Source organism: Molossus molossus, unplaced genomic scaffold (genome assembly GCF_014108415.1).
Source record: "Molossus molossus isolate mMolMol1 unplaced genomic scaffold, mMolMol1.p scaffold_m16_p_22, whole genome shotgun sequence".
NCBI lineage: Eukaryota > Metazoa > Chordata > Mammalia > Chiroptera > Molossidae > Molossus > Molossus molossus.
Genome location: NW_023425358.1, coordinates 36155954 through 36182291, shown reverse-complemented (window position 1 = coordinate 36182291; position 26338 = coordinate 36155954). Strand labels below are relative to the sequence as shown.

General features: G+C 63.5%; 1 protein-coding gene across 12 annotated transcripts in view; it reads left to right on the top strand.

Moving 5' to 3' along the window:
* The window catches only part of NCOR2 (nuclear receptor corepressor 2), a 172213-nt gene that overhangs the window by 136367 nt on the left and 9508 nt on the right, over nucleotides 1–26338 (top strand). For 6 of the 12 annotated variants that reach the window (XM_036276293.1, XM_036276294.1, XM_036276292.1 and 3 more), the window contains 18 exons: nucleotides 3671–3791; nucleotides 4583–4754; nucleotides 8356–8517; nucleotides 9507–9628; nucleotides 10294–10396; nucleotides 10598–10702; nucleotides 10980–11083; nucleotides 13576–13726; nucleotides 15946–16086; nucleotides 16406–16492; nucleotides 16999–17249; nucleotides 18447–18798; nucleotides 20381–20602; nucleotides 21152–21403; nucleotides 22062–22211; nucleotides 22376–22525; nucleotides 22623–22818; nucleotides 25594–26021. In XM_036276293.1, coding sequence (XP_036132186.1) covers nucleotides 3671–3791; nucleotides 4583–4754; nucleotides 8356–8517; nucleotides 9507–9628; nucleotides 10294–10396; nucleotides 10598–10702; nucleotides 10980–11083; nucleotides 13576–13726; nucleotides 15946–16086; nucleotides 16406–16492; nucleotides 16999–17249; nucleotides 18447–18798; nucleotides 20381–20602; nucleotides 21152–21403; nucleotides 22062–22211; nucleotides 22376–22525; nucleotides 22623–22818; nucleotides 25594–26021 — 3269 coding nt within the window. Of the gene's footprint in view, nucleotides 1–3670; nucleotides 3792–4582; nucleotides 4755–8355; nucleotides 8518–9506; nucleotides 9629–10293; nucleotides 10397–10597; nucleotides 10703–10979; nucleotides 11084–13575; nucleotides 13727–15945; nucleotides 16087–16405; nucleotides 16493–16998; nucleotides 17250–18446; nucleotides 18799–20380; nucleotides 20603–21148; nucleotides 21404–22061; nucleotides 22212–22375; nucleotides 22526–22622; nucleotides 22819–25593; nucleotides 26022–26338 lie in introns of all 12 variants that reach the window. The other 6 variants (XM_036276287.1, XM_036276286.1, XM_036276289.1 and 3 more) reach the window with 1 other exon arrangement.

The window sequence follows — 26338 nt, the reverse complement described above, 5'->3', positions numbered from 1 at the left end:
AGGGCGGTGAGGGCAGGGGAGTGGGCAGAGCAGTCAGGAGGGGACAGTGCAGGGTGATCAGAGCCCTCAGAGTGAGGCCTGGGAGGGAAAGCAGCGGGAATAGCCTGTGCAAAGGGCCTGTGGCCCATTGGCTTGTATTCCGTGGACAGTGAAGAGGCCTGTGGCAGGGAGTGGAATGGGGGGAGGGCAGGAGAGGAGGTCACAGAGGCGGGCAGGGCCCTGTGGCAGGGTGAGGAGTGGAACTTTGTCCTCAGGACATAACATGACTGTGGGCACTGTTCATAGACCCGCCTTCATCGCTCTCCTACCTTAGCTTGGCGGCAAGGAACATGGCAGCCCGGTGATAGTGGGAAAGCTGAGAGGGGGCGCACACAGACCCAGGGTGCCCCTTTGCCCAGACCCCTCTCCCCGTGCCCCCGGCCCCAGCCCTGCCTTCCAGGATGGGAAGTAAAGCCATAGTGACGGGAAGGTCGCCTGACCCGTTCAGCACCAGGAGCTGCTCTCAGCACGTCCTGTGCGTTCCCTCCTGTCACTCACAGGGTGTGACAGCTCCTACCCTGTACAGAAGAGGAAACTGAGGCACGCTTGGTGAAGTCACGGGCCGAAGGCAGGATTTGAACTGGAAGCCCAGGCCCTGAACTACAGGGCCGGGTAGTGAGGCCGGGTCCCAGCTGCTCCGCCGACGCCCCCTTTCTGCCCCTCCTGGGTCATGTGTGCCCTGCCAGGCTCCCAGGGAGGAAAATAAAAGTCACTGTCCCCCAAGAAAACAAAGGGAAGAGTGGGAGGGAGGCCGACCCCATGAGGGGGGCTCCTGGAGGAGAGGGGACAAGGGCAGGTGGGGTCACATGGATGCCCAGCATCTTCCCGCCCCCTCAGTGGCTCAGGACCCTCAGCGGGCCATGGATCGGAACTGGACGGATGTTCAAATGCTACTCTCTACAGCGCTGTGCCTTGTAAGAACTTACTTTGTATCACTACAAAGTTACATTTGCACAGTTACAAAGTTTTATGTTTTAACAAACAGTTGTATGACATTGTTACTTTATTGTTTGTAGAAACAGTATAGTTACTGTGACAAACCTTAGGTTTCAGGGCTAGCATATACTAAGTTACCATCTTAATTCTTGTTTTGGTAACAGCTTTATTGGGATATAGTTTACAAACCACGTGATTCAGCCATTAAAGCACCTCACTGGCCCTGGCCGGTGTTGCTCAGCGGTTAGAGCGCCGGCCTGCGGACCAGAGAGTCCCGGGTTCAGTTCCCACTAAGGACACATACCTCGGTTGCAGTTTGTCTGCAGCCCCAGTTGGGGTCATATGTGTCCCCCCGCCCCATCTGAAGATGCGTGCAAAAAAATTGTCCTTGGGTGAGGATTAAAAAAAAAAAAAAGACAGTTCACTAGATTTTAGTATATTCACAGCAGCACAACCATCACTATTTAATTCCAGAACATTTTTATTAACCCTTGACTCCCTTCAGCCCGCCCCCAAACCTTATACCCATTAGCAGTCAATCCTCAGCCCCCGCCCCCGCCCCTGGCAACCACTAATCTACTTCCTGTCCCCATGGGTTTGCCTATTCTGGGCACTTCTTACAAATGCAGGCATGCAGTGTGTGGCCTTTGTGTCTGGCTTCTCTTGCTCAGCACCATGTTTTTGAAGTTCACTCACGTTCTAGCTATAGTGAGTTGGTACTCTGTCCTTTTTTATGGCTGAGTAGTATTCCACTCTATGAATAGACCACATTCTGTGTCTCCTGTTGTCCTCTGGGGTCATCTGCATTTGCTGGCAGCTGTGGATGGTGCTGCGGTCTTCCGGGAACCAGTGTCTGGATGTTAGCTCTTAGTTCTCTGGGGCACATGCCCAGCCGTGGAATTGCCAGGTCAGAGGGTAGCTGGGACTTGCCTTTTGAGGAACTGCCAGGCTGTTTTCCAAACTGGCTGCAGTGTGTTTACTTTTGACCTGAAGTTCACACACTCCGGTTGTTTCAAGTGTAGGATGATCGTGCATGTGAGGGGAGGGCTGGCTAGGTTTGGGGGCAGTCGTTGTGGGTGGAGGTGGGGCTGCCCACAGGCGATAGTGCCGTGCTTGGACCTGATCAGGTGCTGGCCTGAGGGAGACGGGCCTGGGCCCGAGCCCAGGGGAGCCAGGACAGCAGCAGCTGCAGAAGAGGCTTTGGGTGTCCCTGGGAGTGGGAGCGGGATCTGGAGGGGTCAAGAGAGGTGAGGATGGGAGGCAGGACGAGCCTGGTGGGGAGAACCGTGGAGGCCGCTGAGCGTGGCTGTCGGGGTGACCTTCCCCTGCACTGGCCCCACCTGCACGCCGTGGGCAGCCGTCGCTGTGCAGCCAAGCGTGTGGCTGATGCGGACGCAGGCTGGTGCCCTCAGGACTGGCCTGTCCCAGGCTGTGGGCCCCCCACCGAACAGGGAACCTAGGCCAGGTGTCACGTGTCTGCTCCCTCCACCTGCTCTGTGTTGAGTGTTGGGCGCTGGTTGCTGGGCACTGGGTGGCATGGGCGTGTCCCGGTTGTCCCGGGCCTCACCTCGAGGTCGGTGGCTGTGCCTGCGTCTGCGTGGAGCCTCGGTGTTCACCGTGCGCAGTCGGGGCTGGGCCGACAGGACCCTCCGCCTGTGGAGAGTGGACTTGGCTCCGCCGTCTGGCTGAATCCCAGCCCACAGCCGATTGCCCTCACGTGCTGATTGGCCGTCCAGCTGGCTCTGATGCCGAGGGCACACACCACCTTCTTGGTCTCCGTGCACCCTGAGCGTGGTGCTGGGCCAGCTGTGCTCAGCACGTTCAGGTCGCCCAGAGGAATCACGAGCTGGGCTGGAACCTGGCAGCCCCAGCGGGCAGGCGAGGAAGCCAGATGGGACCGTGTCAGGGCACAGAGCCCGGTGCTCGGTGTCCTGGAAATCCCTGAAGACTTCCTGAAGGAGGTGGCACCGCCCATAAGCAGCTCAGGAGCCTGGGCACCACAGCCCTACACCAGAGTGACCCTGTGCCTGGCACCTGTTTTGGTCCTGCATGTGCCCTGCATGCCAGCAGCAGACAGATGTGACCTCCCTGGGGGACGAGGCGTCTGCGGGCCCAGCTCAGCACCACGACCACACTCAGGGCTGATGGGTGGACAGTGTACACACTGGCCACCTTCCCCACGGAAACCTGTGGCCTGCTTGCCCTTAAGTTCTCAATTAATGGTGTGTGAGCAAGAGTCCAGTTAGCGGAATGTTCTGGTAAAGCTGGTGGGCTTCCCAGCTCCTGTCTCCAGTAAGCAGGGCCACTCGGCTCCACACCGTGTGCCCTGGGAGGCTCGATCCCCTCCTCTGGGCAGTGAGCCGTCTGCCCGAGCGTCTGACTCCCCCAGCCTTCCCCCGGCGGACGCTCGGCAGCTTCCGCAGGGCCGTGCGTGCTGTGGGCCCTGCAGCCCTGCAGCCCGGCTTCTCTGGGACTTGGCTTGCCTTGTGCCGTCGGGGATGCTGGACCCCGACCCGGGCCTCTGGGCAGCTCCTGGGGCCTGAGTGGACTGGAGGAGGGGCCCCCGCCCCAGTCCCACCCCGGAGACCTGGCAGCCTGCTGACCCTGGATACTCCCTCCTCCCCATGGCCCAGGCCCGAGCCAGGAGAGGCCAGCTGAGCCGGAGCCGTGAGCCTGATGCTTGTCTCCCCCGCAGGCTGGTGTCGCCGCGTCCCAGCCTCCTCTCCCCGACTGGCGACACCAGGGCCAACGCCTCACCCCAGAAGCCGCTGGACCTGAAGCAGCTGAAACAGCGCGCGGCCGCCATCCCCCCCATCGTGAGTGCCCGGCCCCCACCTCTGTGCCCAGCGAGGCAGCAGCCCCTGCCCGCCTGCCCTTCCCTTCCTGTCCCGGGCAACAGCGGCTCCAGGGCCAGGCCAGGGCCCGAGCTCGGGGCGGGCAGGGTGGCCCCTGAGGCCGCCTCCTGTTTCCTGGAGAAATCCCCATGGAGACCAGGGCCAGTGGGGGTGGGGCTCCTGGGAACGGGGGTAGGGCCTGCAGATCTCAGCCCCTTGGAGGCCCTGGAGCCCCTGGACCCTCCCACCAGGCCCCACCCCCACCGCACCAGCACCCCGCACTGGGCAGTGGGGAGGCAGGAAGTCACCCGCCACCCCACCTGTCACAGCACCTCGGAGAGCAGGTGGGGGCCCCACAGTTGTAAACATGAGGTCCTTTGAGGAAGGCCGGCTCCCTGGCAGCGTCTGCAGGCCGAGGAGGGGCCTGTTCCCAGGGTGGCCCAGCCCCACTGAGCTGCCCCCAGGAGGTGGCCGGCTTCCCGGTGCAGCTGGGGCTCGGGCCTTCCGGGGAGGACCTGAAGGCGGGCGCGTCTCCCCAGCCCCCACCTCTCTGAGACCCAGAAAGACTTGGCATCGGGCCGGTTGGGGAGGGTTACCACCAGGCAGCTGGCTTGGGGTGGTGACCTGTCCTCCTGACCCCCAAACTCTGTGCTCTGGGCCTGCCCCTGCCTTCCTTGGCCTCTGAGCCGGGCTGGCCACATACAGGGGACCCGGAAGACTTTTCCCGATCTCGGTGGCTTGTGACGATGCTCACTTCTCTCTGCTTCCCTCAGCAGGTCACCAAAGTCCACGAGCCCCCCCGGGAGGACACAGCTCCCCCTAAGCCAGCTCCCCCTGCCCCGCCGCCGCCGCAGCACCTGCAGCCGGAGAGCAGCACCCCCCAGCAGTCCAGCAGCAGCCCCCGAGTCAGGAGCAGGAGCCCTGTGCCTCCCGCCGAGAAAGAGGGTGAGCGCGCCCGGTGGCCGGGAGCGGGGACTGTGGGGGCCGGTGGCGGGATGGGGGCATCTGCGCATGTGCAGCAGTTTGGAAACGCAGGCCCAGTGAGTCGGTGAGACGGTGGGTGAGCAGTGGGGGTGGGTGGGGACTGCGGCCGTCGGAGACCTCCTGTTCTTTCCAAAGGGGGCCCGTGTCCGTCTGAGCCCAAACCCACCATGTTGGCACCGTGAGCCTGATGTTTTCCGTCCAGAGACCAGAAATCTCTCCTTTCATACTCAGCCTCTAGTTTCTCAATGTTTGTTTGGCAGCTTTTCCACCTTCTGAAAGCTTTGCTCTGCGCACGGAATCGCGCCTGGGCCTCAGCCGGGCTCCGTGCGGTCCGGCCTCCAGCGAGCGTCTCGAACCACAGACGGGGCTCGGTGCCCAGCTGGCAGCAGCCCGGGCAGGAAGCCCTGCCCTGTCCAGCTCGCATCCTGACCTCAGCCCAAGCCGAGGGCACTGGGTTCACTGGAGTGGTGGGGTGGCTCCTCGCGCCGCTGTCCCAGCAACTGGCCGGGCTTGTTCCTTCTCTGGGTCTGTTGCCCCTGCCCCACTCCGCAGGGGCCCGAGGAACGCTGAGCCTGCGCCCCCAAAGCGCGGAGGATGCTGTCCCCCAGGCTGGTCTAGCCCCAGCTCCCTGCTGGCTGCTCCAGGAGTCTGAGGGCAGCAGGACCCCAGGCCGCCCTCCCTGACCAGCGCAGCCGGGGATGGGCCCAGGCGGCCGGTGCCACCTGCGCCCACCTGCTTAGAGTCCAGCGTCCCTCTTCTGGAAAGCCAGGCCGGCCTCAGCCATGGCCTCCTTGCAGGGGGTGCCGTGTGCCTGTCCGAGGACAGAGCAGGGCTGGCCCTAGGAGGACAGCCCCACGTCCCCCAGGGACACCGGCTGGCCCGGCACTCCTGTCCCATCCCCCACTGCTCCACCTGCCACAGGAAGTCTCGGGCACCAGCCCCTCGGGTGGGCATGCCTCCTGGCTGGCCCACAGACTGTGCTGTGGCCACCGAGCCAGAGCATTTGGTGAACACCTACCGCTGCCCAGCAGTGTGCCGGGCAGTGGGGCACTGTGAGCAGGGTCGCGACCCTGCTCCAGGAGCTGCTATTTCTGTGAGCAGCAGGACGTTAGGCCAGGGCCAGGGAGGGAGCAAGATGGGTTAGGGTTGCTCACACCGAGAGAGACAAATGGGGCTTGAGCTGAGGGCCCGGGAAGGGCTCGGGGGGGGGGGGGGCACTGCAGGCAGAGGCCTGGGGCGGGGGCGGGGAGCTGTGTGTGGGCCCGGGTGTAGGTCCTCCAAGGCTGCGCCCCGCAGCGCTCTGTCTCGGTGCAGCAGAAGCCTTTGCTGCAGGAATCTCCAGGGTGTGTCTGTATTTTGGAAAGACCTCTGGCCCTGTGGGGGAGAGAGGGCTGCAAGGAGTCCAGGCAGCAGAGAGAGGCCACCTGGAGGCGGGGTGGGCGGGCACTGAGTGCGTCTCAGAGGGCAAACCGCCGGACCTGCCGCCGGGTCCGTGTGGGAGACGGCAGATGCGTCTTCTGGGGACCTTGCCCCGTCACCCGTGCTGGACGGGGACACCTCACGACGGGGGTGGGGTTTGCTGAGTGAGGGTGCGATGTGAGACGCGGAGTCTGGCCCCAAAAGAACATTCCAGATTCAGGGTGCCAGCCCAGGGTGGGCAGGGGCCCAAACAGCTTTGGCCAGTGCCAGATGTGTGCAGAGCTGGGCTGCCCTTGGGTGCCCGGGAAGCTCCCGGTGCCCGTGCTGGGGGAGGTGAGCCGCCACCCACGGTGCCTGAGTCTGGCCCTCGGCCCTTTTGTGTGGCTGCTGTTTCCTGAGTGGCTCCCACAGGAGCCGGTGCCCCTGGTGGCACCCGTGCCCGTCCCTCGGGGCCTGGGCTCCATCCGGTGCTCCTGGGCACACGTGTGACCGCGACACCCAGCACTGCCTCTCTGGCCAGCCCCTCGGGCTCCCCTGGGCCCTGCTGGAGGAACAGGTTGTCTTTCCAGGCCCTGGGCTGCCTGCCCGGCCTGGCCTGGCTCCAGGTTTCCCTTCCAGCACTGCCCCCTCCCCCCCGCCCCTGCACAGAGTAGCCGAGATGCACGCAGGGTTGCGACTGGACCAGCAGGTCCGGGGTGTTCACAGGATTTCCCAGCACCCCGTGGGGCTGGCTGAGTGAGAAGCCCCAAAGCCCGCAGCTGAGACCCCTCCTGTGGGCCCCCTGCTTCACCCGGGCAGATTCAGGGGACCTTGTCTCAGAGCAGCGGAGGAGGCGGTGCCCACAGCAGGCCCCGCCCACGGCGGCGGCTCTCCCCTGAGTGATGGCTCTCGGAGCCTCCCTCTGACGTCTGGAGGTGGCCCGAGAGGTGACTCCTGCCTGCCATCCCCGTCCTGGGCCTGATGTTCCACATGTGCCTCCTGCCCGCTTCTCGGCCAGTACCTCCTCTGGGCGGCTCCTCAAGCTTGACCCCATTCCCAGGGAGGAGGTTCAGGGCGGAGTGCAGGGGACACCCTGAAGGCAGCCCCGAGCCCCTGGGCCTTGGCTGTGTCCACGTGGCCTCCCCAGGCCTCTGAATCCGAGTCAGTCACAGCCCCCATCCTGCGGGCGGTGTTGCGGCGCAAGTTAAGGTCACGGTCTGCAGCCGACTCCCTGGACGCAAAGCTCCCTCTGCCACTTGCTGGCTGTGGGCCTTGGACCAGGTGACCTCCGCTCCCTGAGCCTGTTTCCCAGGTGTAAACCAGGGACAGTGGTCGTCAGCCCCTTGCAGGGAGTCTGGAGGACAGGTGAGTCGCACACCTGAAGGCCCCGGATTGGAGCTGTGGGGGCTCTGGGCACCTGCACCTCTGTGTGTGTGTGTGTGTGTGTGTGTGTGTGTGTGTGTGTGTGCGCTCTGCGTGGACCACGAGGTTAAGGGGTCATCCTGGCTTGGCCAAATATTTGCTGATGAGCTGAGATGAGTCCACAGTTGTGACTGTCCATCCCCTCTCCCCGGACAACCTGGGGACAGACTCTTCCTTAGGCTGGGTGTCCAGAGGCTGGGTCCGGGGCTCAGCCCCTCCTGCCCCGCCCCTGCCGCTGTCACACCTCCATCACCCACAGGGGTCAGCAGGCTTTTTCTGGAAAGGGCCAGATTGTAAACGTCTTTGGCATTGCGGGCCAGACTGTCCGTGTCGCAACGGCTGGGCTCTGCCGTGGGTGATAAATACGCAGGCGGACGTGACCGGCTCCAGTGCAAGTGGCTGTAGAAGTCAAGCACGGGCCCGGCCACCATCGGCCGCCCCTCATCTGGAGGTGTCCGGGCCAGGGCCTGCAGCTCCCAGCGTCGGAACCCAGAAGCTCCCCGGGGTCTCGAGGGGTGCCGAGAACCCCGGCCCGGCCGCAGGGCTCGGAGCGGTGCCCTGCCCGGTGATTTGGGAGATTCCATCACAGACACCCCCCTTTGTCATTGGGCCGCGACACCGCCCCGCCCAGGGCTGCACTGTGGGCTCAGTGAGGGTCACCGGTGCGTGGGGCGGCTGTGGCTCTGGGGTTCCCACGGGCTGGCCTAGCACAGCTGACTGTCCCCCCTTGTCCCCTCGGCAGAGAAGCCCGTGTTCTTTCCGGCCTTCGCAGCAGAGGGTCAGAAGCTGCCCACGGAGCCCCCGTGCTGGACGTCGGGCCTGCCCTTCCCCGTGCCCCCTCGCGAGGTGATCAAGGCCTCCCCGCATGCCTCTGACCCCTCGGCCTTCTCCTACGCGCCTCCCGGTGAGTGGCTCTCCGAGCTGGGGCGCGTCAGCCACCACGCCGGGCCACCGGCGCCGTCCCTGGGCGCCCGCTGTTGGCGCGGCTGGAGCTCTGTGCCGAAGGGGCTGAGGTCCACAGGACCAGCCTTGTCCGTGAAGGCACAGGAGGGGCTCACTGAGACCTGAGACGCCTGGGGGTTGGGTTGAAGGGACTGGTGATAAGGAGCCATCGTGGCCCTTGACAGGGGCGGCTCCGCCCTCCACAGTGACGCAGAGCCCTTGACGGGCGGCTCCGCCCTCCACAGTGACGCAGAGCTAGCGAACGGGCGGCTGGAGAGAAACCCTGGAGAACACGGCTGCTTCGGGGTCCGGATGTAGTCAGGCCGGGTTTGAGGGCCTCTCTGGGCTCTCCAGCCCGGCTAGGCCCCCCGGCAGCGGGGGGTGGGGGAATCCGTGTGAGCAGAACCGATCCTGAAGGCCGCTGGGCCAAGGGAGCCAGAATCAGGAAAGACATGCCAGGCAGAAGGGACAGCATGTGCAAAGGTCCGGAGGCAGGAAAGAGCAGATTCAGCTGGAGAAGCTGAGTCAGGCGGCCGTGGTTGAAGCCTGGTGCCTGGCACTGCTGGGGAGACCGCCAGCCCCAGGTCGGGTGACCCCGAAAGCCGTGTTGGAGGTAGAGACTTCATGCTGGGGGCAGTGGGAGCCACAGCAAGGTCACAGCAGGGAGGACGTGAACCGGGGGGCATTCTCCAGAGATCCCCCTGGCTCCTCTCGGGGAGTGGATGTTAGAGGGTAAGGAAACGGGGAGCCCAGTTAAGGGGTCTGTGCAGAGTTGAGAGGCTAGGGCCTTGGCGTGACCGGGTGGGGGTGTCAGGAACAGGGGCAGCAGGGGCACCCGCGGGTGTTTACCTGCCTGGGCAGCACAGGGCGGCGGGCGGCGAGGCCGGGGGTCTGTCCAGCAGGGGCACGATCACGCCGGGGCCCTGTGATGGACAGACCTGTGCTCTGCAGGTCACCCGCTGTCCCTGGGCCTCCACGACAGCACCCGGCCTGTCCTGCCGCGCCCTCCCACCATCTCCAACCCCCCACCCCTCATCTCCTCCACCAAGCACCCTGGTGTCCTTGACAGGCAGGTGAGTGTCACCCCCGGGGAGGCGGGAGGGGCAGCCCCCAGGAGCGGCAGTGCAGCCTGGCACCCGCAGAACAGCCCCTTCCTTTTGGAGGTGCCGTCAGTGGAGGGGGGCCTTCTGGACCCCTGGGGTCTGGCTGGGCGCTGCGCTCAGGTCCAGCTGGGCTGCAGCCTCCGCCGGCACTCAGGGTCACTCCACGGTCACTCCCCGGGGCAGCCCAGTTCATGTGCTCTGCGGCCAGACTGTGTGTCCCTGGGAGTCACTCAGCCTCTGTGCCTCGGTTTCCCCTTTGTGCGATGGGAGGCAGTGTCCTAGACACACAGCGGCAGCGCTGAGCCTCGGTCCGAGCTGTCCGGTCCTCCCGCTCCCTGCCCTGCCCCGTGCAGCGCGGGGAGAGGGAGGTCGAGGCCTTGGCCTGGGCCCAGGCCGCTGTGCCGTCCCTTTAACCCGCGCCCGTGGCAATGGCCACTTCGCAGGTGAGGGGCCGAGGCTCCGGAGAGGCCGGGGCTTGTCCGGGGCTGCTCACTGGGGCATCAGGGCCGGGACGCGAGCCCCCAGCCTCTTGGACCTTCTGTGATCCTGAGGTCCCCCCGGGCCCTCCTGAAAGGGGGCGTCTGGGTGCTCTGGTTGGGCTGGGGCCTGTGACCCGATTACCTCTGTCCCCGCAGGGACTGTCGGTGCAGCTCCACATCCCGTACTCAGAGCATGCCAAGGTCCCCGTGGGCCCCGTCACCATGGGGCTGCCCCCCGCCATGGACCCCAAGAAGCTGGGTAAGGATGAGGCTCCCCATCGGGACGGGCCAGGTTGGTCCCTGTTGGATAGACCCCTGGGTCAGCCAGCTGTTGGGAGTCGAGGGGGGGCTGCGTGGCTGGTGGGACTCGGGCCTGAACTTGGGGGTGGCACCCTGGGTCCCCTGGGTAGGCGGGATGGGGGGTCCCAGCGCGCTTGCTCACCGCTCTCGCCGTCCCCAGCGCCCTTTAGCGGGGTGAAGCAGGAGCAGCTGTCCCCACGGGGCCAGGCTGGGCCACCAGAGAGCCTGGGGGTGCCCACGGCCCAGGAGACATCCGTGCTGAGAGGTGAGGCCCGGGATCTGCCCTGTATCCCCAGCTGCTGCCCCTCCAGTCCTGAGAGGGTCAAGGCAGGTACGGGACCCTCTACCCGAACCCTGCTCAGAAGCCTCAGCCCCCCGAGGGTCCAGGAGCCCCTTCACAAGCGCCTACCTCGCCACTCGGGGCCCGGGGTCGCTCTTTGTGGAGACTCTGAGAGGCTGGCAGATCACCAGGAGCACGGTCGGGGTACCTGGGGCCGGGCCTCAGGCACCCCTTCAGCCCCGTCGTGTCTCGTGTCTTCCAGGGACGTCCCTGGGCTCGGTTCCAGGAGCAAGCATCAGCAAGGGTGTCCCCGGCACACGGGTGCCTGCCGAGAGCCCCATCACCTACCGCGGCTCCATCACCCATGTAAGTGCCCGGGGTGCGGCGGGAGGTCCAGGTGGGACCCTGACCGTGGACGGAGCCGGGGACCAGCCCCGCTGTCCCCTCTGCGTAGCTGCATGGCGCCGGTCGTGGTGGGTGGGGTGACGTCCTCGGTCAGCAGCGCTGCCCCCACAGAGCCCGCCCGGTGGCAGGAGGGAGCCAGAATCCTGGCCCAATACTGAGCAGGTGAAATTAGTGCAGGTGCTTCGGATCGGGTCAGACGCTGCGGATGAGGAGGCGGAGGGCTCCTGAGTCCACAGCGGGCAGACCTCTCGGGTGTGAGCCTGCAGGAATCTCAGGGCGCAGCGTGCCAGGCCCGGGAATGGCACAGGCAAAGGCCGAGAGGTGGGAGGGTCCCTGGCGTGTGCAAGGACCACAGGGGCCGGGGTGCTTGGAGCAGAGGCGTTGGGTCTGGGAGGGTGTGGGGGACAGGGAGAAGGGTGCCTGTGCCCGCTGAGCCCAGGGTGCGTCCTGGGGGTCGGGGCAGGCACTCTGCGCTTAGCCTGCCCACGCTGTGGCTCATCCCCTCTGTCTGCGACTTCAGTCCCAGTAGCAAGAGCGTTTGTCTTGTGCCATCATCGAGTGTGGGGTGTCCACAGCCTGCGGGCAGAGCCGGGCCCCCCGCCACACTCAGATACACAGAGAGCACTGGGACCCGCCAGCGACATCCGCCCATCCAGGCTTGGCGGAGGGGCCCTTCCGAGCCTCTCCTGGGTCGGAGGTGGGGGTCCAGTTCTCCACCGGTCAGGGTTCAGGGCTCCCAGGTCGCCTGGAACCCACCCTTGCCACCTTCTTCCCTCCCCCAGCGCCCCACGGGACTCCCCCTGGGCACCGCCTGCACTACCGCCCCTTGTGGGTGAGGAGACAGAGCTGACACACCCTGAGGTCACGGGGCCAGTAGCTTTGTGCTCCGCTGCGTCTGGCTCTAGAACCCTGCACCAGAGAGTGGGGTGCCTGAACACGTGTGTGCACACACAGACACCCTCTCACTTAGAGAAACTCGCAGGCGTGTGCGTGCACACACACACACACACACACATGCGCACACACACACCCCGTGGCACTCCAGGCCACGGGCTGCCTGGCAGTGAGCTGTTTCCCATCCTTTGGCCTCAGATCCCACCACAGGAGGGTCGTCCACACCCCACTTCTCTCTGAACCCGAAGGCTTGGAAGCCTCACGCTTTTGCAGCCGCGCCAGGTGCCGAGAGCAAGTACCTGGGCGCGGAAGTCAGGCTGGGTCCCAGGTCCGCCACACCCTCGGGCTGGGGACAGCCCCTCCCGGCCTCGGTTTCCCTTTTGGTAAAAGCGGCCTTCGCAGAGCCGTCCCGATGGACTCGTTGAGATGACAGGTTGACACGTGCCGTTCCTGGATGCCCGTCTGCCCTGGGTTTCCCGGTGACCGACAGCCATCTCGGTCACTCACACCCATGAGGTTGTTTTGGGCAGAAGCCAGCGACTGTCAAATGTGTGGGGGTCAGACTGTCCCACAGCCCGGCTGCCAGGTGGTACGAAGACCACACCTGCTCACACACGTTAGCCCACGGGGCTGGCAGGCAGGGACCACCCGTCCCACCAGAGGCTGAGGCCCAGCCCCTGGCTCCCAGGCGCCCCCTCCGGCCTCGGGGGTGGAGGCTGCAGGCCATCAGCGAACAGGATGTCCCCTTCAGGAGTCCGTCCAGCGCGCTGTCCCCCAGCTCGGGCGCTGCTGGCCTCACCGGCTCTCTGCCCTCTGTTGGGCGTGCAGGGGAGCCCTCTCTGAAATAGCGTGGCTGGAAACACGCGATGCCGGAGTCACCCCAGGGGAGCCCCTCTCCGTCCGCGTGGTCTCACCCGAGGCTCCGGCGGTGGCCGTGCCCGCGTCATTGTCCCCCAGGAGCCTCCTGACAGGACGTCTCGGCCCCCTGGTTGTAAGAGGCGGCTGCCCGCCCCTGGTTCACACCCAAGTTCTCTCCTGTTCACACCACAGGTCGGTGCAGGAACAGTTTAAAGTGCAGGGAGGTTCTAACCAGAGCGTCTCTGGGGAAGTCGGCGCCAGCTCTTTGCCCTGCGCAGACCGGGGTAGGGGGGAGAAGCCCAGGGCGGCCAGCAGCTGCCTCTGCCCCCCAACGGGCTGTTTCTCAGCAGAGAAAGTCCCACGGGGAGGCGGGGTGTTCATGGTCCCAGGCCTGGCACACCACTGGGCCCTTGAATGGGCTCTTGGAATCACAGGAGCAGAGGGACATCTTGACTCGGGACAGCGGGTCTGTGCGGGGTGCCTTTGAGAGTCATGGATGCAGAGATGGGCTCTCTGGTGTGGTGTGTGGACTGGGGTTCAGAGAGGCAGAGTGACATCCGAGCGGTCACACAGCAGGTTCCTAGTCTGACCCCCACGCTCGTGCTCTGGGAGGTCGCCGAGGCGGGTCCTGCCAGCGCAGGTGGACACGTGTGTGGATGTGGAGGGCCCCCACGTCCACACACTCGCCCTCCGCACCCCAGGGCACTCCGGCTGACGTCCTGTACAAGGGCACCATCACCAGGATCATCGGCGAGGACAGCCCGAGCCGCCTGGACCGCGGTCGGGAGGACGGCCTGCCCAAGGGCCATGTCATCTACGAGGGCAAGAAGGGCCACGTCCTGTCCTACGAGGGTGAGTTCTGTCCCCGGACCTGCGAGGAGCCGGCGGGGCGGGCTGGGCTCCCTCCCTCCCACTCACCGTGTCTCGGCTGCCCCGGAAAGACTTGACGTGAGAGGCTCGTGGGACCGGCGTGGACTGGGAGGGCTGGGGACACATTAAGTCCCCCTCCGAGGGCTGCCGGGACGCGCACAGGAGTTGCAGACGGGACGTCACCTTGTTAATTCTGAGTCATGGAAACCTGCCCCGCCCAGCGTGGCTCGGCCACCCAACCCCAAACCTCGGTGTTTCTGGAGCTGGTGGAGGTGGGGGAGGGGTCCAGAAGAGCGGGGTTGAGGCTAGAGGGCAGCCAGGTGGGAAACCATGGAGGGGGGAGCGTGTGGCTCCTCCGTCACCCCCGAGTGGCTGGAGGGTTGTTGTCCTGTCACGGAGGAGGAAGCTGAGGCTCGGTGACACCCAGGGGTCCCGGGGCCACCCTCAGGCCCCTGAAGAGGAGAGGAAGCCCGAGGTCAGGGGAGGAGTGTGTGTGGCCTATTGAGGTGGCTTCACAGGGAAGCGGGGCTGGGGTCACACCAGGAACCACATTCAGAGGTGGTGACCTCCCTGTCCCTGCAGGTAATCAAGCCAGCAGCAGGTAAGGGTTGGTTTCAGCTGCCCAGTTCTTTACAATGTAGGAAACACACTTGTAGCCAGCCTGGCGGGGAGCATAGTGGGGAAACTGAGGCCCGGGGAGTGGAGGCCGGGCCCCCAGCCCAGCACTTCTGACAAACGTGTTGCTAGTGGACAGCGTGTGCGTGGCCGAGGTGGTGATGACCGGTGACCCGCCTCGCACCCCAGGACCCTGCTCAGGGGCCCCTCCGCTCCTTTCTTTTCTGGTTCTGGGTCTCACAGCTGAGGGGCCCTGCGTGGAAGGAGTTAAGGGAGTGATGCTGGATGACAATTTCCTGGCAGCTGTAGCACCCAGGGGTGTGGAGATAAAAGCTGCTAATGGGCCCCTCTCAGCGGCTGGCAGCTGCGGGCCCTGAATTACTTCCCCTCTGGCGGGCGGGTGCCTGCTCCTCTCCGCCGCCTTCGCCCGTGCCCGTCTGCCCCCACACTGTGTGGCTGAGGCACACACCACCTGCTGCCAGGAGGTGGGGACAGCCTGGGGACCGTGCCAGCCTTGGTCCCCGCTGCCTGCCCTGGGCGCTGACGGAGGGCCTGGCGGTCGAGGTGTTGTGGGCAGAGAGCGCTGAGCGGAACCTCCACTCAGGCCCCCAGGTCCCTTCCTGGGCCTCTGTGGCTCAGTTTATCATCTGCTAAATGGGCTTTTAACTTCTCATGCTCCTTTGGCCATGTGGCCGGGGCAGCCGGGGGCCTGGGCTCGGCGACCTGGCGAGTGAGGGCTATGTCCCTGGGGCACCTGGACACATGTGAGCCCGCCGGCCAGACTTCCGGTCTCCACGTGTATCCGAACGCGCGCTGTGTTCAAACACCAGCAGCTGATGCTGGGGAGAATCGATAGCCGCAGCGCACGGTCTGCTGGCCTCCCGTCCGCAGTACCCGGGGCCGCTGGCAGGTGCTTCGAGGACCCCATGAGGCACCCAGAGCCCAAGCCCAGTCCTCTGAGAGCCGGGGCGGAGGCCCCAGCTCGGGGACCAAGACTTTGCCCTCCCAGGCTCCTCGGCCTGTCCAGGGGCAGTGAGCCTGGCTACAAGTCCTCACCCCGCTGGGCTCATGGGCTTGGCGAGGGCACCTGTGCCACGGACACGCCTCCCGCCCTCCCTCCGCCAGACACACCCTTTCCCCACGTGGACCTGTCGCGGTGCACATGCTTGGGCACACGCCTGCACGCACAGAGACCCATACCAGCACACGGAGGGGGGTGCATGCCGTGTGTTCACACGCGCGTGTGCTCATGTTCACGTCACATGTGCGCACCTGTGTGTGGGCGTGTCTGCACAGGCTCACGGCAGGGCACATGCCTGCTTACAGAACGCCTGGCCGCTTGGCTCGGCAGGAGACATGCCTGCCTCTCCCGTCTGTAAATCCCCAGGGCCCGAGGGAGGTGGGCAGGGCCCTGTCCGCAGCCCCTGGGCTGGACCAGAGGTCTTGGACTCCACCGGGAGGGCCCAGCTGGGCCGGCTCTCTGCTGCATGGTCGGGGGGCTGTGACCGGCCGGTTTGCCGGCCTCAGGCCTGTGCACACGATCGCCCCGTGGCGGGCCCTCACCGTGAGCTTGGCCTGGTTTCCAGGTGGCATGTCTGTGTCTCAGTGCTCCAAGGAGGACGGCAGGAGCAGCTCGGGACCTGCCCACGAGGCGGCGGCCCCCAAGCGCACCTACGACATGATGGAGGGCCGCGTCGGCAGGGCCATCACCTCAGCCAGCATCGAAGGTGGGTGTCCAGCCTGCTCCAGTCCCCAGAAACGCCAGGGAGCCTGGGGCTGGGTCCAGCCGCACAGGAGGACTTTGTCTCTCAGCGCCCCCTGGAGGGAGATGGGGGGATGGCCGGCCCCATTTACAGAGGGGGAGGCTGAGGCTGGGTTTTTCCGAGACTCTATCTGGGCCCAGGAGATGGGACCGTCGCTTGCTGTGTTCTCTGCCACCACCCCCTGTACCATGGGGACTGCTGGGAGGGGTGGCTGTGCCCCTGGCCCGTCACTGCCCAGGGACGGCTCAGGGACCCACGTTAACCATGCTCTGGTCCTTCCCAGGTCTCATGGGCCGAGCCATCCCCCCTGAGCGACACAGCCCCCACCACCTCAAAGAGCAGCACCACATCCGCGGCTCCATCACGCAAGGTACCCCCGCTCCCCGAGCCTCAGGGTGGCTACGACGAGGTGACAGTCAGGGCGGGGACCGAGGGGAGACGTGCCCGTGTGCGTGACCGGTACAAGGTCGAAACGGGGAGCTGGGCATTTCTTATTTGAAAAGAAAAAGGGAACAGACTGCCCCCCACCCGCCTCGCGAGCAGACATCTCGTAGTGACCGCCTACTGTGTGCTCGCACTAGCCCGAGCCCGCTGCAGGGTACCTACGCAGAGGAAGGCGCCGTCGGTGGGAGGGTCAGCGGTCAGACCTGGGGAGCCCCCCGCTGCCCGCCCCGTCTCAGTTCTTCATATTATCCCGTTAAGGTTTGCGGCCAGGGAGGTGTTCCGGTCCATGTTGCCATTTAGTATATGGAGACATTGGGCTCAGCGAGGTGAAGTCGTGGGATTTGAACCCAGGTGGTGTGGCTCCCAAACCCCCAGGTCAGGGCGCGCCAGGTGGGGCGCGGGTATGAGGGCAGCACCCCGTCCTCTCGGCAGGGATCCCACGGTCCTACGTGGAGGCCCAGGAAGACTACGTGCGCCGGGAGGCCAAGCTCCTGAAGCTGGAGGGCACGCCCCCGCCGCCTCCGCGGGACCTGGCCGAGGCCTACAAGGGCCCCCTGAAGCTGAAGCCGGCCCACGAGGGCCTGGTGGCCACGGTGAAGGAGGCTGGCCGCTCCATCCACGAGATCCCCCGCGAGGAGCTGCCTCTGGCCCCGCGGCCGCTCAAGGAGGGTTCCATCACGCAGGTACCAGCCTGGCCGGGCCAGGGTTCCGGAGGGGCCGTGGGGATGGGCGGGCACTGCCCTGGCCTCTGCACATGGGGAAACGGAGCCCCAAAGTCACACAGCTGCTGGGTGCTGGGCGTTCGCCGTGTGCATGCCAGATTCTGTGCAAAGTGCGACCTCACTCGCGGGTGTGCAGCCCACAAGGTTCATACCCTCGATCCCCACCCTCCACGCAGACGCCCAGGGTCAGGCAGCTTGCCGAGACCCCAGGGCTCAGCTGGTGATGAGGGATGAGGGGCTCTGCCCGGCCCTCACTTTCTCTGAGCAAAGCAGTTCAGGAGGTTCCGCAGCCTGTCCGGGGTCACACGGCACGTCCGTGACAGGTGTACGTCTCAAATCCAGCTGCCCCCAAACCTGCAGCATCTTTGTTCTGCGGCCTCCATCCCCAGCGTCCACGAGGCCCGGCCTGGCTCGGGGAGAGCAGCTGGCCAGTGGGGACCACGAAGGGCCATGGTCCTTCCCTGGGGACGGCAGAAGCTGTGGGGGGCTCCCGAGGGCCAGGGGACAGTGTGGCTCTTGGCCTCCGGGCCCTGGGGCCGTTGGCAGGAGTCCATCACGGATCCAACAGGGACGCCGGCCTGATTCTAGAATATTCTCTTTTAAACGAGGGCGTTGCCCTTTCTTACAAAAGGAATGAAAAACATTCCCGAGGAAACGGGGCTGTGTTACTCGCAGACCCAGGGCCCCTCCGCATCCGGGTTTCCCAAGCCGCTCTGAACGGGGGGGCCTCCTCACAGGTGGCCGGGCTGGGACCTGACCGGTGTCTGCAGCTGCCCTTCCTGCTTAGTGAGCAAACATGAACCTCAGCCCCGACCTCCCAGCCTACGGCTTGGGGCGGAGGAGCCAGAACCAGCTGTTGAATCTCCTGGCTCGGCCGTGGATGTGGGGGGGCAGACAGCCTGGAAGAAGGGTTTTGCCACGTGGGGTGTTGGCCCTCCAGTGAACCCCAAGGCCAATACGGGGTCCCCTACTTGCTCCAGGGAAGGCTGACCTCTGACCTCTGTGCCGTCCCCCAGGTGGCTCTGGGGCCGAGGGCAGGACAGGGAGGGTGTGCTCATCTGAGGCCACTGCACCCTCCAGTGTGGGGTGTGGCTTCCCACGTGTGGCCCAGCAGTGAGGCTGAGAGTTATGCAGCTGGTGCTCCCCCCCATCCCGCAGGGCACCCCGCTCAAGTACGACACCGGCTCATCCTCCACCAGCTCCAAGAAGCATGACGTTCGCTCCATCATCGGCAGCCCCGGCCGGACCTTCCCGCCCGTGCACCCGCTGGACGTGATGGACGCGCGGGCGCTGGAACGCGCCTGCTACGAGGAAAGCCTGAAGGGCCGGCCGGGGGTGGTCAGCGGCTCGGGGGGCTCCATCACCCGGGGCGCCCCCGTCATCGTGCCTGAGCTGGGCAAGCCACGGCAGAGCCCCTTGACCTACGAGGACCACGGGGCACCCTTCACTGGCCACCTGCCACGAGGCTCACCCGTGACCACCCGGGAACCCACGCCACGCCTGCAGGAGGGTGTGTGGGTGCAGGGGGTGGGGAGGGGATGGGCTCCCATCTCGGGAAACCACCTGTTTCCACTCAGCTCAGTGGGGACCCAGGGGCACCCGCCACGCTGCCACATCCATTCCGTCTGTGAGACCCATGGGTTCTGCTCCAGACCCTGCTCAGAACCCTCCCCTCTCCTCCACCATTTCCCACCTGGCTTCCCCGCTGCCCTCCGACCCCGTCCTGCTCCTCAGACGGCAGCGACGTACTTTTCTAACGAGCGTCCATCCGACTATGCCGCTGCTTAGATACTTCGAGTGACCTCTCGCTGCACTTGGAAGGGAAACCGACCTTTCCCACCTTGGCCCCGGGGGCCGCAGGGTGGGCCTGCCCGCCCCTCTGTGCAGAGTACATGATGCGCCCCAGGCCCAGCCAGGGGCCTCCTCTGCTCCCAGGGCCTTTGCACCTGCTGCTCCCCTCCCCGTTCCAGATCTTCACCTCACTGGCTTCTTGTCATCCTTCAGGTCTCTGTCCAAGAGCATATCCCCAGGGAGGCTCCCCCCAATGCTGGCCACACTCATTCACACTCCGTGTTCCCCGCTCTGCGGCCCTCACTTGATGACTAGTTTATCCTCTGTCTCCCACGTGAAACGTCAGCTCTGGGGGCGGGAGCTCCATCCGCTGGGTCTGTTCCCTGGCCCAGCCCCAGCTCTCAAATGGGGCTTGGCAACTGGTAGAGGCTCCGGGAGTGTGTGTGTGTGTGTGTGTGTGTGTGTATACACACACACATACATATATGTGTGTATACACACACACACACACATATTTTTTTTGTAAAGAATAATTGTATTTATTTATTTTTATTTAATCCTCACCCGAGGATATTTTTCCCATTTATCTTTAGATAGAGTGGAGGCGGGCGAGGGAGAGAAACATCGACTTGAGAGAGCCACATCGACTGGTTGCCTCCCGCACAACCCCGACCAGGGCCGGGGACGAACCGCAACTGAGGTACGGGCCCTTGGCTGGAATCGAATTCGGGACTCTTTGGTTCGAGGGCCAACGCTTGAACCACTCAGCCAAACTGGCCAGGGGGCAACCAGGAATCTTTTTTGATTGATTGAATGAATGTTGATTTTTTTTTTTTTTTAATTACAAAAAGAAGCAAAGGAGACAATGATTAAAAACAAAAACGAGCCCTGGCCCGTGTGGCTCGTGGCTAGAGCGTCGGCCCGAGGACCAAAGGCTCTCGGGTTTGATTCCAGGTCAAGGGCACGCGCCCTGGGTTGCAGGTTTGATCCCTGGCCCCGTCAGGGTGGTGCAGGAGGCAGCCAATCATGTGTCTCTCTCACATTGATGTTTCTCACTCTCTCTCCCTTTTCCCCCTTCCCTCTCACTCGCTCTAAAAATCCATGGAAAAATATCCTGGGGTGAGGGTTAACAAAAAAAGAACTAAGAGGCAAATAAGTGGGTAAATGAAAACACTTGGTCCTGGGACCCCAGAAACCCCCCGCCCAGTAGCTCCCCATACACACTGGCCTCTGGCGGTGCTGTTGGGTTTGGGACAGCAGGGGCGCCGAGGTCTGATGCCATCCCCACTCTGCGTCCACAGGCAGCCTCTCCTCCAGCAAGGCGTCCCAGGATCGGAAGCTAACGTCCACACCCCGTGAGGTTGCCAAGTCCCCGCACAGCTCTGTGCCCGACCACCACCCCCACCCCATCTCACCCTACGAGCACCTCTTCCGGGGCGTGAGCGGAGTGGACCTGTACCGCGGCCACATCCCCTTGGCCTTCGACCCCACGTCCATCCCCCGCGGCATCCCCCTTGATGCAGGTGACTATCGGGGACCCACAGAGCCCGAAGCTGGGGGCTGGGCTTCCTTGGCGTCGCCCAAGGGCTCCTCATTCATCAGCGAGGCTCCGCTATTTGGGGAAACAGGCAGACAGCGGGGGAGACCCAACGGTGCAACCGTGTGAATTGATGGCTTAGAATTTCGTACGAGTCTGGGGGACACGTTGGCTTAAATATTTTTCAGTGGTTTCTTTTCCTGCGGGACTTGTCAGCACCTTTAACATTGCAAACATATCCAGAAGGCTTGAGCGTGGGCGTTCCCCAATAGGACTTGACTAGAAAACCTGTGTGAAGGGCGCCCGTGCCCTCGGTGTTCTGGTGATCCGCCTTTCGGATGTCGTGTTTGGGAGAACGTCTACCCAGAGAACACCGTCAATGAGAGCTCCCCATGTGTTTGGGGAGCGACTGTGTTTTACTGGGGGGCCTCAGTTCTGTCTTGGGTGTTTTGGGAGACACTGTCAAGGTATGGGAGTGGGGGCCGTGAGGTCAGGTGGGGTGACGTGCTCTGACGCTGGGCCCCTCTCCCAGCAGCCGCTGCCTATTACCTGCCCCGGCACCTGGCCCCCAACCCCACCTACCCGCACCTGTACCCGCCTTACCTCATCCGCGGCTACCCGGACACGGCAGCGCTGGAGAACCGCCAGACGATCATCAACGACTACATCACCTCGCAGCAGATGCACCGCGATGCGGCCACCGCCATGGCCCAGCGCGCCGACATGCTGCGGGGCCTGTCCCCGCGCGAGTCCTCGCTGGCGCTCAACTATGCAGCCGGCCCGCGAGGTGGGTGGCGCCCGGTGCTGGGGCAGGCGAGCGGCAGGGCACCGGGCACACTGAGAGCCGGTCCTCTGGGAGGTCTGGTGGTGTGGTTGCCCCGAGGGCACATGCAGATCCCGCTGGCGGGGGAGGGTGTGCGCCGCGTGCGCACGAGGGTGCCATCCCGCTGTGTGCTGTGCCTCCACGTCCTAGAGGTGACCAGAAAGATGGACAGGAGAGGCTGTGGGGATCGTGGTTCCCTTGACTTGCAAACAGCCTGGGGTCGCCTTGCGTGCGCGTACTGCAGCCGTCCTCTGGGGAAGCTTCTCGAGCGTTCCGGGTGCCCGAGCACGCGTTAGGCTCCGGTTGGAGAACTGGTCTCACCGGGCATTTCAGAGATGGGGAGTGAATATAACGATCTGAGGCTGAAAGCAAGAAGGGCCACAGTACCGGGGTGGGGGGAGAGGCTGACCGCCCGGCACAACCACTCAGGCTTGGGAGCAGCAGGGAGTGGGCGCTGGGAGCAGCTGGCATTCAGCAAAGGGTCCTGCGGGAGCAGCGCTCGTACCTGGGAGGGAATGCCCAGGTGTGTGGGGGGGTGAGGGCACCGAGGCCTCCACTCGTAGGGTGGTCCCACCAGGGGGCCCCTCCTCCCCGTGGCTACAACGCCCCTCACCTCCCACAGGCATCATCGACCTGTCCCAAGTGCCACATCTGCCCGTGCTGGTGCCCCCAACACCAGGCACGCCAGCCACCGCCATGGACCGCCTGGCCTACCTCCCCGCCGCACCCCAGCACTTCAGCAGTCGGCTCAGCAGCTCCCCACTCTCCCCAGGTAACCCCTTTAGCCCCCTGTCCTGGGTCAGGACCCTGGGGGCCGAGGACCTGGCTGGCTGGATGTCCTCAGGCAGATGCCCCGCCCTGTCTGTTCCACCCCAGAAGACAAATCCAGGCCCTTCCTGGACCCTGGGGCTGAGCCAAAGTCCTTTTGGTTTCCAGGGGGTCCCACTCACTTGACAAAACCCGCCACCACACCCTCATCCGAGAGGGAGCGGGAGCGAGACCGTGATCGGGAGCGCGAACGGGAGCGGGAGAAGTCCATCCTCACGTCCACCACGACGGTGGAGCACGCACCCATCTGGAGACCTGGTAGGCACCTGAGAGCCCGCCCCAGCCTGGGAGTCCCCGTGGGCCCCCATGGGCCCCGTGAGGCCTGCCCCCTGACACCACAGCCTGTCCCCACCAGGTACAGAGCAGAGCAGCGGAGGCGGCGGTGGGGGTGGGGCCAGCAGCAGCAGTCGCCCCGCCTCCCACTCCCACCAGCACTCGCCCATCTCGCCCCGGACCCAGGACGCCATCCAGCAGAGGCCCAGCGTGCTGCACAACACGAGCATGAAGGGCATCGTCACCTCCGTGGAGCCCAGCACGCCCACAGTCCTGAGGTGGGCCAGGTTGGCACGGGGAGGGGACAGGTTGGCGGGCGGGCAGGTGGTGGATGTATACAGGTGGCCGCATGCCCAAGCTGACCCACCAGTTGGGATAGATGGGCAATGATGGGTAGAGAAGTAGGTAGATGGTGGGTGGTGACTGGATGGGAGGTAAGTAGGTGGGCACTGGGTGGACGGATGCTGGACAGACCATGGGTGGGTATGTAGCAGGATGAGTAGATGAGAGGACAGGTAGGTGAATGAGGAGGTAACTAGATGGGTGATTGGGTTAGATGGATGTATACGTGGATGGATGGATGGATGGGTAGATGAAGAGGTGATGAGTGGGTAAGTGTATGGGTGACAGGTGAGCAGGTAGATGGTGTATGGTCAGGTAGATGGGTGGGTGGATAAGGTAGATGAGTAGGGTAGATGCTGATGAATTGGGTGGATGGATGGTGAGTTGGGTAGATGGATTGGGTGGATGGATGGTGAGTTGGGTAGATGAATTGGTTGGATGGATGGGGAGTTGGGTAGTTGGATGATGGACTGGGTGGATGGATGGGGAGTTGGGTAGATGGATGATGGGCTGGGTGGATGGATGGTGAGTTGGGTAGATGGATTGGGTGGATGGATGGGGAGTTGGGTAGATGGATTGGGTGGATGGATGGTGAGTTGGGTAGATGGATTGGGTGGATGGATGGGGAGCTGGGTAGTTGGATGATGGACTGGGTGGATGGATGGGGAGTTGGGTAGATGGATGATGGGCTGGGTGGATGGATGGTGAGTTGGGTAGATGGATTGGGTGGATGGATGGTGAGTTGGGTAGATGGATTGGGTGGATGGATGGTGAGTTGGGTAGATGGATTGGGTGGATGGATGGGGAGTTGGGTAGTTGGATGATGGACTGGGTGGATGGATGGGGAGTTGGGTAGATGGATGATGGGCTGGGTGGATGGATGGTGAGTTGGGTAGATGGATGATGGGTTGGGTGGATGGAAAGTGAGTTGGGTAGATAGGTGAGGATTTGCCTGGGTGGATGGATGAGTAGGCGGGCAAACTATTGGGTTCAGGAAGAGTCTGGAGAGAATGAGAGACTGTGGGCTATGAGGAGAGATTCCCCCCCCCCCAATCCTCTCCATAATTCAGCAAGGCCCTACGAGGATGAGATGGTGTCCTTCTTGCCTGAACAAAATGCAGAGGTTCTCTTAAGATAGAAGAAGTGCCCCCAGAGCCCACTTACTCTCACAAGGAGCCCAGATCCCCTCTGGTGGCAAACACCAAATACTCTAAGGACTGTGGGCAGAGCTTAACTCAGGGAGGAGGCTTTCCCAGTATCCCTCCCTGCCCACGGGCCTGTTTAGATGCTCTTTCCATTCACACCTGCTCTAAATCAGGACCCACCCCCACGACTCCCATTATGAAAAATGACAGTGTCAAAATGACAGTGTCGTTTCCTAGAAGCTCGGCCTGTCCTCGGGGGTCTCTCGTCTCACCCAGCTGCCTCGCGCGGTCGCCACACTCTGATAGGGTTTAGTTTGCACGTGAACATGTCTAGGGTCTGACTTCTCAGCTAGGGTGGAGGTTGTTTTTGTCTGTTTTGTTCATTGCTGTGTCTCTGACACCTAATAGGAGGTCAATTAAAAGTGTTGGAGTGATGGAATGAATGAATGAGTGAATGATCGAGTGAGTGAGTGAATGAGTGAGTGAGTGAACGAGTGAGTGAGTGAATGCGTGAGTGAGTGAATGCGTGAGTGAGTGAGTGAATGCGTGAGTGAGTGAGTGAATGCGTGAGTGAGTGAATGCGTGAGTGAGTGAGTGTGTGAGTGAGTGAGTGTGTGAGTGAGTGAGTGAATGTGTGAGTGAGTGAATGTGTGAGTGAGTGAATGTGTGAGTGAGTGAATGCGTGAGTGAGTGAATGTGTGAGTGAGTGAGTGTGTGAGTGAGTGAGTGAATGTGTGAGTGAGTGAATGTGTGAGTGAGTGAGTGTGTGAGTGAGTGAGTGTGTGAGTGAGTGAGTGAATGTGTGAGTGAGTGAATGTGTGAGTGAGTGAATGTGTGAGTGAGTGAATGCGTGAGTGAGTGAATGCGTGAGTGAGTGAATGTGTGAGTGAGTGAATGCGTGAGTGAGTGAATGTGTGAGTGAGTGAATGTGTGAGTGAGTGAGTGTGTGAGTGAGTGAATGCGTGAGTGAGTGAGTGTGTGAGTGAGTGAGTGAATGTGTGAGTGAGTGAATGTGTGAGTGAGTGAGTGTGTGAGTGAGTGAATGTGTGAGTGAGTGAATGTGTGAGTGAGTGAGTGTGTGAGTGAGTGAGTGAATGTGTGAGTGAGTGAATGTGTGAGTGAGTGAATGTGTGAGTGAGTGAATGTGTGAGTGAGTGAGTGAGTGAGTGAATGTGTGAGTGAGTGAATGCGTGAGTGAGTGAATGTGTGAGTGAGTGAGTGTGTGAGTGAGTGAGTGAATGAGTGAGTGAGTGAGTGAATGCGTGAGTGAGTGTGTGAGTGAGTGTGTGAGTGAGTGAGTGAGTGAGTGAGTGAGTGAATGCGTGAGTGAGTGTGTGAGTGAGTGTGTGAGTGAGTGAGTGAGTGAGTGAGTGAGTGAGTGAGGAAGGTACGGTCATGCCCCACAGGGTGCTGCAGGCCAGCGTCAGGAGGGTGGGTTTACCCACGGAACATGGGGAATGCAGAAGCTGTTCCAGGAAGAGGGACTCCCCCCGGGTGTAGGAGTGACAGTGACTCAGACCCCAGCTGTGGCCCCTACAGTCCCCTGACCCCCCTCTCCTCCCCCAGGTCCACTTCCACCTCCTCGCCTGTCCGCCCAGCCGCCACATTCCCACCCACCACCCACTGCCCGCTGAGCAGCACCCTGGACGGCGTCTACCCCACCCTCGTGGAGCCCATCCTGCTGCCCAAAGAGGCCCAGCGGGTCAGCCGGCCAGAGAGGCCCCGCGGGGATGCCGGGCACGCCTTCCTCGCCAAGCCCCAGGCTCGGGTGGGGCTGGAGCCCGCCTCTTCCCCGGGCAAGGGCTCGGAGCCCCGGGCCCTGGCGCCGCCCAGCTCCGGCCACGCGGCCATCACCCGCGTCCCGGCGAAGACCCTCGCTCCCCACCACGCCAGCCCGGACCCGCCCGCGCCGCCCGCGCCGGCCGCCGACCTGCACCGGGAAAAGACTCAAAGTAAACCCTTTTCCATCCAGGAGTTGGAACTCCGTTCACTGGGTAAGACCACCCTGACAGCGGCCACCTTCATAGACGCGATAATCATGCGTCAAATTGCTCACGATAAAGGGTCGCGAGAAGGAGGTTCGCTGGCCAACGACTCCCCTCGCGATGGTAAGACTTCTGGCCCCGCCGCCCCCCCACCCCGTCTTGTGGCCTAGAGATATCTCCAGATCTCTGCTTTTTATTTTCCCTCCCATTTTTCGTTGGTTTTGGTATTTGGTTTGGAAACGCGTCTTCGTTGGTTGCACGCTGACGGTCCCTCGAGCTGCCGCCCGCCCCCGCCAGCGTGGGGGGTGCCCCATCATCCGCACATC